The sequence below is a fragment of the Crocodylus porosus genome, unplaced genomic scaffold, assembly GCF_001723895.1.
Source record: "Crocodylus porosus isolate Cpor-Errol unplaced genomic scaffold, CroPor_comp1, whole genome shotgun sequence".
NCBI lineage: Eukaryota > Metazoa > Chordata > Crocodylia > Crocodylidae > Crocodylus > Crocodylus porosus.
In genome coordinates, this window is record NW_017728951.1 from 39394203 (window position 1) to 39404165 (window position 9963).

The 9963-nt window shown below is 41.7% G+C and overlaps 1 protein-coding gene across 30 annotated transcripts in view; it reads right to left on the minus strand.

Moving 5' to 3' along the window:
* Positions 1–9963, minus strand: part of SORBS1 (sorbin and SH3 domain containing 1) — a 184018-nt gene that overhangs the window by 54120 nt on the left and 119935 nt on the right. For 21 of the 30 annotated variants that reach the window (XM_019555740.1, XM_019555745.1, XM_019555741.1 and 18 more), the window contains 5 exons: positions 9384–9413; positions 3578–3753; positions 2678–2741; positions 635–709; positions 235–297 (listed from right to left, as the gene is read on the minus strand). In XM_019555740.1, the coding sequence (XP_019411285.1) occupies positions 235–297; positions 635–709; positions 2678–2741; positions 3578–3753; positions 9384–9413 (408 nt within the window). The remainder of the gene's footprint in view (positions 1–234; positions 298–634; positions 710–2677; positions 2742–3577; positions 3754–9383; positions 9414–9963) is intronic. The other 9 variants (XM_019555743.1, XM_019555752.1, XM_019555760.1 and 6 more) reach the window with 1 other exon arrangement.

Consider the following 9963-nt stretch of genomic DNA (forward strand, 5'->3'; position numbering starts at 1 on the left):
AATCAAGCAAATCTCACGAAACCAAGTATTGTAGCATTAGTCAGAGGCTAGTAAGAAAGCTGGAAGAACACTGCAAAGCCAGAAAGGCATCACACGATCAAGGCAATGCTTAGAGGGCAGCAAATTATTAGAAGGCAGCATAACACTCAGCAACTAGAAAAACTCGAGGGAGAAAATCAATGTACAAGGCAAAGGTTGTGCAGAAAAAAGGTATATATTATCCTTTAGTGTTACCTTCAGATTTAGGGCTAGGAGTAGACGCAGGAAACTGGTATGTAGGAGAATAAGGATTGTGTTCTGCAGCAGAGAAAAGTAGTGGGTTTTGAGACTATCCACCATGAAGTGGAGGTACAATGCTGTTCCCAAATTTCCTATCACCATAAGCTTTTATCATCTACTTTAATGATATCAGAGCACAATGGCATCATACTTTCAACATATTAATAATTGGTTAGGAGGGATTAGGTCAGTTTATATATCACATAATAAGGCACACTGGGTGCAAATGAATTTCTGCCAAAAGTAATAAATGGATCATGGTAATTTAGTATCTGGATCTAATTACTATTAAGGAGCTATAGTACAGTTAATTCAAAACACAAGACAACAGATACTCTGGCTAAACTTGTGGTACCTTCGGGTTTTTGCTGGATTTCAGGAAGTTCAGGAAATTTGTAGGTAGGGCAATAAGGGTTTTCTTCAGGAGTGTCTAAGCAGAAGGAACACATTTTGGAAAAAAGAACAGAGAGGAAAGATTTAAAGGGTAAAAAGGGTGAGATCAGAATGCATGCAAGCTGCCGAAGATCCATCTCGTGTCTGTGTTAGACCACGACAAATCTGTGGGCATGTCAATGGTTATCACGATGCACCCCAGCCACTTGGAAGGTAATGGAGTCAGTGGGAACTCCTGCTGCTCTGTAAGCATGCACCTCTACCATTTGCAGTGGAAAATATGTTAGCAGTACAGAGGCTAATGACACACCGAGTAATTCTCAAATCAACCAAGCAGAAGACACTGGTTACATATACACTAGTCAACTCATCATAGCAGCATCTGAATCAGCAGATGCAAATCATCGTATGTTATTTTGTAGACATCATGTTTCATTTAGTAAGTACAGCTTGGAACTCATTTGAATGTCAAGCCTTCTGCAAACCTGGATTGTTAATACATCTGAAGTCATTTCTCACAATGAAGACAGAATTGAAAAGTATCATGTTGTAGGGCATGCAAAAGTAATGGATTCATTGGTGATGCACTGTTAACCAGTCTACCAGTGCGCACCATAAATGTTGCTTTTGAAAGGTTTCAAGAATATTGAAAAATCAACATTCTGATCCAGAGACCACTGAAGTCTAGGGAAATCTTGCCCTTGACTTCAGCCAGCCTCAGAGAAGGCTCCAAATTATTCTACGCATAAATAGTTCTATTTTTACAAATAACTTTCTTTTGTCAATACAGTTACAAAAACTAGAAGGACGCGGATCTGTTTCCTAGCATCATCTGGTAGTATCATTAGCAGTTAAATTAGTGACAGGAATCTCTGCCTGCTCCAGTGGTTCTCAGCCTTTCCAGAGTCACAGCACCCTCCACAACTTTTCTGAATGTGGCATCACCCCTGGCTGAGAACCATCGTTGTACTGAACTTACCTCAGTAGTTCTCAACTGGGTGCTGCTGCCACTGCAGCCAGGTAAGCCCAGCCCAGGAAGGGCTATGGCATATATGCGTTCTCCTGCCTCAGGCAGGAGAGCCAGCTCATACTGCCACGCTTTCCAGTCCAACCCAGCATGGTCTCTGAGAAACAGGGATATAGCAGGTGAAAACGTCCAGAGCACTTCTGTTTCCAGGAAGAGCATGGAGGAGGTAGGGCCCAGGGGTGGGGGTACAGATCAGGAAACGCTACAGCATAAGCCAGTTCTTCTGCTACTTTAAAGTCATCAAAGAACCTAATGCAGAATGATTGTGCACCTGTGCTGCAGTTCTGTACTCATGCCAGTTTTACTTGGCCACCACTGCTATGGCACTTGCATCACAGCACCCTTGATGGGGTCTTGTGGCACCCTGGTTTAGAACCACTGCTTTAGACATTAATGATGGCTTTAAACAGTAGCAAGCGAACCAAAGCAATCTGAATTCTGCTCTTAGTAGGAACATTTTTAAATCTCCAATTATTTTGTTTTCAAATATGTTTACTTGGAAATGCTGGACAATTTAATCCCCAAGAATATTTCGTATGGAAGGACTAAAAATAATGAAATGAGTTTTGCTTCCTAGCACCAATCTCTGAGAAGAGTCAAATGCAAATCTCCCTTCTTCAGGCCCACACCTGCATTCCGTCTCACTGCTCTGAATGACTGATCCACATTTGTTACAGCATAACCATGGCAATGTTTCTGAAATTCATTCATGTAGACACCAGCCACAGCCTACACAACCAACCAGCTAATGGTTCGGGATCTCAAACTTCTTTGTTAGTGCTTTCAACAAAGTATTTCAATTCACTTTTTAGTGCGAGTCAGACCTCTCCCTGGGTTTATTAGCGTCTCTCCTTTGATTCTTTCATTTTAAATGTCCTAGCTGGTGAAAAGCTTCTATTCAATATCTAGTACAATGCTCCACATTGGTAAAACACAAGTTCTCAAGGTAGTTTGTTTAAAATATGCATGTTACAGTACCTTTTGTTAGCTTGTGAATCTGTTTGAACATTGTCTTGTACCAATCCTTTGATCTGTCTGTGTTCTAAAGTAAAAGAAACAACACAGGTTTCAGTAAAACACAGGTATGAGTTCCACCAGGTTCTCAGTGGTTTAGGATTCTTTTAACAATACAACCCATTTAGCACCCTTCACTGTATTTTATTTATTTTTATTGACCAGAACCATTTGCAGGGTTGCACTAAAATCAGATGGGCACAATACTGAAAATGCTTCAGCAGTCGAGTAACTTCTCTCAGGCTTGTAGTCCTCTTATACCAAATAAAGCTACATGCATTTCTGTTTCTTCACAGCAGATGAGTGTCCTTGAAAGGTGAATTTTGTACAGTAGCTCATCAGGATAGATGAGTCCCAAAATCTGAAGCCTGGTCCTGCTATCTGCCCCAAATATAGGGGGAAGAATTTTGGGTGCCTATCCCTTCCTGAGCTGAGATCCCCAAGAGTGATGTAAACATTTCCAGATTTCTTTTATTCCAATTACAATCATTTTGGGGCCTAGGAAAATTTGGCCCTACCAATAAATCTAGCATTTGCATGGTCCTTTACAGTGTCTGGGGTCCAAGCTTTGCAAACAAGGAACTATCCCTTTATAAGAGTGAAAATGACTGACCTAATCTTATAAATGGCACAACGTGAAATGAGGTTTTGAAAATTATTTTACACACAGCACCTGAAGAGTTCATCAGAAACACAGGGAAGACTATAAATGTAAAAAAAAACAGGGGACCATACTCTCTTTTCAGTCAGATCCATTCTCCTTAGTTTAAACAAAAGTTGCATAGGTCTAAAGGAAGACAGAATCTGCCCTCCTCAATTTTCATTTTCACCATGTGCCTATAAGTCAGTGTGTTGTTCTCTTACCCTTAGAGGAATGCCTATATCAGCCACAGAGGCATCAGCCATATACCGAGGACCACTAACTACTCGTCTCTTCTCCTCCATTGCTGGTTTCTCACTTTGAGTGATGTCCTGCACTGGCTTTTCCTGTATTAGCACAGAGTCTACTTTATCAGCAACTGAACTGACTGGTACAGGATCTGGAAATGAAGGTTAGGTGGAGAGCAGTTAGCTTAATTCCCAAACAATTTATCATACCACTGTTTTACTAAGGCAAACCCTTGGCAAAACATTGATGGGAGAGACTGTCACTGGTAACATGCGCCTATGGTCTGGATTGATGCAAAAGTTTGATGCAGCCAAGAATGGTCTGGAATAACAGATGCCTTGTGTTTTTCTTGTGTTCAAAGTTGGCTTCGGCATCAGACCTGTAAGGGAGGAAAAATGCTGCTGCTGCTTCCTTCACATCTAAAATAATTAACCTCCTTCCTAATATAATCTAATTCTTCAGTGCTTTGCAAACCTCTCTTTCCCCATCATTTCTGTCTATTGCACCAGCTTGCACAGCAGCAGTTCCCTACTTTTTGGGCAACCTATGCCAGTTTACCAGACTCAGATGCCCACTATTTCAACTAGTGCATGACACTGCAATTTCCAACTTAAATGGGGTTGGAAGTAAAACAAACTTTACTGTTCATTGGACTGGACATGGCTAAACCAGCATAATGAATCAGCCTTAAGCCAAAATCAGCCAACACCATATCAGTGGATACGGACCATTTGCTCTTCAAGAAGACACAATACCATCACAACTCTATGCTTACACACTGCGTTTGAGAATGGAGTTCTTAGCATTCTTCTCTATCGCATGAATGAGATGCTAACATAGTGCTGTTGTGGGAAACATGTTTTTTAGAAAAAGGCAGAGGTGTCTGGAAACACTAACATATATAATCAGGAACCAACATGCAGAATCCTGACCAGGTAACAATTAGATATTTAAAAACAGCATGAAATAAATACAACGAGGCTGGTCAAAAGCCTTTGGATATCTAATTCCCATCAAAAACCTGGGAGAAGGCAACCAGGTCCCCTAGACAGCTTTGACATATACACCCTACAGACTGACAGAGTGGGTTTTTGTAGTGGACACAATTTAATTCCTATTGAAGCATCTTACCCAGCATCATTGTTGCCGAAACAGAAAATATATATACTGTAATGTGGCTTGATTACATGCATCTTATGGATATTTAATTTGTGTGGTTCTGATCAGTGTGTGTCAAGCTCGGTCTACAAATCATGTGGGTCATGCTCAGCTACATAGCCTGGCTTTTCAACTCAAGGCAGTGAACAGCTTCTGGTTTTTAATGTATGGCAATTCAGAATTTAATCTAAACCAGGATAAATAAAAAATGTCCTCAAATTTTGAATCAGCCTGTAGTGCATGACTACAACCAATCTCCTCTGAGTACACAGCTGTTATGTCATTGAGAGCCTGGGCTACCTGCAAGTATTCTGGGTAACTCTAGCCAAATGCACCTGCCTTACTGCTGAAACAGCCCAGATATATCTCTTCACTCCATCCACTAAGGGGTTAAGTGTCACAACCAACACAGGTGGAGAGAAACATGCCCTCCTCACACTACACAAATACATTAGAGCAGGCTTTTTGTCCCCCACTTTCTTATCTGGTCTCCAAATATCCATTTGTTTCAATCTAAGTCCCACACAGGTGGCCAGAGACAAACTCTTTCTCTCCCTTTCAGTGAATTCAGCAGAAATAAATTCTGCAAGAGCCATGAGATTTAAAAGAAAATTAAATCAACTAGTGCCTCTGGGTGTGGGTAGCTGTAGTTCAGAATGCTGTCTTGGCTTTAATGGCTCTGCCTAAGGTTGGCATGTGCTGGCAAGTAAAATTTAGGCTTAAGCAGTCCGTTATAGCATGACTATTTCTCACAGCAGCTTCTACAGTCTGTTTTCCCCTGACTTTAAAAGAGGATTGGTGGCTGTAACCAGTTATTGGAAACCATAAGTCAAAAAAATCTGTTTCCCAAAAGCACTTCCTTCCATCCTTGGTCTCCTCCCCACCTTCCTCCATGTGCTCAGACAAGACAAAGGACCATCCAAACATTACCTAATTCTTCTCAATGCCCAGGGATAAGCAGTGTCCGTGCCAGATGCAGATGAGGACAGAAACCCCGAATGTTCTTTAATTTTGGGTGCCCAGGATAAGATAAGGGCCTATTTTTCAGAGTTGCCAGGCACCAGCTCCTTCCGAGTGCTCCCATGTGGGCACCTCACAGCGGGGACACTCATAATTAGAGACTAACTTTCCACACTTAAGTTTAATTAATTTGCTCAAGGCTATTGGACAGGTCAATGACATGGCCAGGATTAGAACAGAGGTGTTCCTAGCTCACAATAGCCCTTCACATTTTATGCCTTTGAAGTATGTCTAGTTCCTTCAATCTTCTCACATATGTTAACCCCTGCTACCAGGCACAACACCAATTTGGCAAGGAGTGGATAGACTGTTGGCTGCTTTGAAGCTATGGTGTGCCACGTGGATCTGCAGCACAGAACTCATACCTCAACACTTCAAGGTCTCCAGGACAGGATTTTACCACAAGGATTTTGTGTAGCAAAAATGTCCATGCTTTTAGAGTCTATCCCATCAAAGCTTTGCCAAGTCCTATCCTTGGTATTACAACACCGCATGCATCTTAGAGAGAAAGGAGACTCTTTATTTACATGCACATCACCACAGTGCCCAAAGCCATTACATTTGCATAAATCCGAAAGGGGTGGTTAGCAAAGGAAAGGATCGTGCGTAAAGCCAGCAGTGGCTGGACAGTACCCACAGCAAACACAATTCTGCATGGCAAAATTCCCTCCGTTGGGTTTTTTTAGCTTGGTTTTCAATGCCCATCAAAATTCCTCCTTCGTTTTTTCTTTTGAAAAAAGCAGGAAGTTATTTATTAAATGGCAAGAACAGGGCAAGGCTAAAATAAATCACATATTCAGCATTTGTGTCCTAGGTCCTCTCTCTGGGACCACATATGCTTTCTCTTTTAGCCCTATTGTGCTCCTACTACAGAGGACCCTCTGTTCTATATTCAGCATTTACATTTTTGTATGTAGTGCTTGGCCTGTTCCCTTGATCCAACTACTTGCTTCCTCTGAAAAACACAGTATGGGAAGACATGGTGAAAGTAGGCTATTCTTCTATGAGTCTGAAGACTAGAAGGAAGTGTTGAGGGTATGTAAGGATATGAACTCTGGAAGAGATCTTAGCTTTTTCTCATCTCTCTCACAGCTTCTTGGAAAAAAAAGCCTGTAAAATGATAGCAGCAAAAGGCTGCTCTGGATCATCTCTTTCACTGTGAATGTTGGAGATGAAAGTCACATGCCTGTGCTACAAAGAGGAAAATAGTTTGTCAATGCCTGTGCAATTCACTGGCAGCAAAGGTCACTGGGACAGGGATTGTGACTGGATTCTTATTAAAAGGCCTGAATGATCTTGTAACTGTTATAGTGTTACTTTTATGAAAGTTAAGATTATCAATAATTAAAATAATTATTTTTAATGAATTCTAAAATAAAGTAATTATTGTCATTAACAATTAAATGGCATGGTTCATGGTTTAAACACACAACCTCCAGGACTCAGGAAAGGCCAACTCTCCAAGCCCTCTTAACCTGTACTGGCTAATTCAGCGCACACAGCCCACCTAAATATGTGGGAAGGGGGGGGGGGAGGCACGCAGGGTGGGGGAGGTTTTCAGAATACCTTAAAGAAACAGACAAATTGACCTAGCCAGACTGGTGGTCTCCTATTGCCATTCTTCTAATGAGATAAAGTATTAACTCTGAGGGCTGAGATATGATTTGGAGCTGGTTTGCACGAGACCAATCCCACCTAAAGCTGTTAACATGTTATTGGTGCAGTCAAAGATTTGTGAATTTACCATGCTAGGACAATAAATGGGAACCTACATGGAACATATCAACCAACTAACCAAACAAACCAAGTGTCTTGGTCCGTTTTGCTTGCAGTGTATTTAGCATTCGTGAAAGGTTCTGGAATGATAACCTTAGAGAGAAAAGGCTTTTGTCCCACAGACTAGGGATGGCCTGGGAACATTGAAGCAAGGTCTAACTTTGTGCCAACATGCAACTGTCTCCCCAGGCAAAGTCTGAGGGCAGTTCAGTTTCCATGGCTCATTCAGCTATGGCCATTTTGCTACAACTGCCAACAAGGAAATCCATCTAGTGCCAAATACAACGTGCTTTTGTGGACAGGGGCACTTTACCTAGGAGGCAAACTAAAGCAATCATCTCCTTTCACTACTTGCCTCCCGCAGCCATCTAAAATCAAAACAACCCAGATGATCAATCATCATGAAACAAATTCCACCCTGACTTATTTACCACACAACAAAACTTCTGTAGGGTTGCAGAAAGTGCATGACAAGGGAGAATATGGCTCCAAGTTATTTGGAGCACACCAACTGCAGGGTATCCAGTCACCAGACAAAATGCTCCATATATCTTTTTGAGCCATCCACTTTGGACAGAAACAGCATGTGGTCATCCAGCCACAGAGTTCTACTCATGTGATCAAGAGGATGTAAAAAAACAAGAGGCAGAGGAGACGGATGGCCAGCTCCACATTACTGTTGTACCAGGCTACTCTCCATTATTCCAGATTGGGGATCATTTGGGCTAGAATAAAAGGTACACAGAAATAGTCCACAAAGCTGGGAGGATTTCCAAATGTTTCCAGCTGAGAAATTAAAAATGTTCCTCACCATGAAGGGAAACACCTGGAGAAAGAGTGAACTGAGAGGAAATCTGTGTCTGAACTTGCAGCCAAGAAATAAAATCACAGCCTGCAGGTGTCTATATGGATACCAACTCTACTGGGGGGAAAAAAAAAGATATGCATGTGAACTATTACACTGCTTGATGTCACCTAACCAGGCAGTGTAACCTTGTCACAGACATCAGGGTTGCAAGTCTGCCCCTGCAAGTTGGTGAGTGCCTCCTAACTACACAGCAGGGTTTGAAGTGCTTTAGGCCCCTTAAGAAGAAGGCCAAGAGCAAGTAAGACCCACAATCCCAAATTTATATACTGGGAGGCTGCATGCTGACTGCTAACTTGCCTGCACCCTCCCTCTTTCTTTTCTCCCTTGTTTCAGTGATTAACACTTGAAGTTGAATAGGTAATCTACCACTCTCTCTGTTCCCATAGCCTACTACTGAGTCTATGCCAGAACCAGCAGGAGAAATAGAACAGGAATTTGCAACCCTGCTGAGACACCACACAGGGGAAATGCCATGTGCATTCAGCTTTATTGTGAGTTGTATTACACTCAGCTTTCTTACTAAAGCCTCAGCTTCCAGAGTCCTGCGATTACATGTGATTGTAGTTTTCTTCATTTTTTTAAGGGGAAAACAGGTCTCAAGTATTTTTAAAGGCTGCAGAAGGCAAGTAAGGGACTGAAAAGCTTTTTAAAAATATAATAAATTTTGACATTTCTTTTTAAAAATTAATCAACTTCATAATTTGATTAGTGGTTTTGGAATACTTGCGGGTGACTGAATTAGTAAGAAGGAGGGGGCCTGCTTGTGACTGCATTTCCACCGTTCTGAGGCTCAGCAGAAGTTGTTGAGCTGGGGGATACATTTGTTTTATGAAATTCAGCTCATTGCCTTGCAGTTACCAAGAAGTGTGTTTGCTAAAGGTACTTTGCAAGCTAACAAAGTAGCTGCTTCGCTCCAGCAGAGGCAGCAGCTGGGGAGTGGCAGACCTTGTGCTTCATACCTGCCAGGCTACTAAGCCTTTTTTGCTGTTCTGTGGTAGAGAGGGAAAACAAGAATACAAAACAAGTGGGTGAGACATAGAGAGCAATTGCCTTGCTGCTGTGCTTCTGACAGGCAAGAAATATGCTGTACATCAAATAGCTGAAGCTACTGAAGTGGATCCATTTTGAAATACCCTGCCAAAGTGACAAACCCACAGCATCCTCTCCAAAAAGCAGATTGCAGAATTATGTTGCAGTCTTATGATGCACAGTGACTAAATACATTTGCAAAGAGCAAGTATCTTCATGTCTGAGAAGGAAAAAGCTAAATAGAAGGTAATTTTAAAATAACCATAAAGCTAACTTAGTGTCAAACAATCCAACACATAATGCTCAGTTGGTATCAATATGAAAGTGATATTATCGTTCAATAATAATACTGTAGATTCATAGACATTAGGGATGGAAGGGACCTCGGAAGATCATCGAGTCCAGCCCGAAGGCAGGAAATCAGCTAGGGTCATAGGATCCAGCAAGATAAGCATCCAATTTACTCTTCAAGGTGTTCAGTGTAGGTGCTTGAACCACCTCCGATGGCAG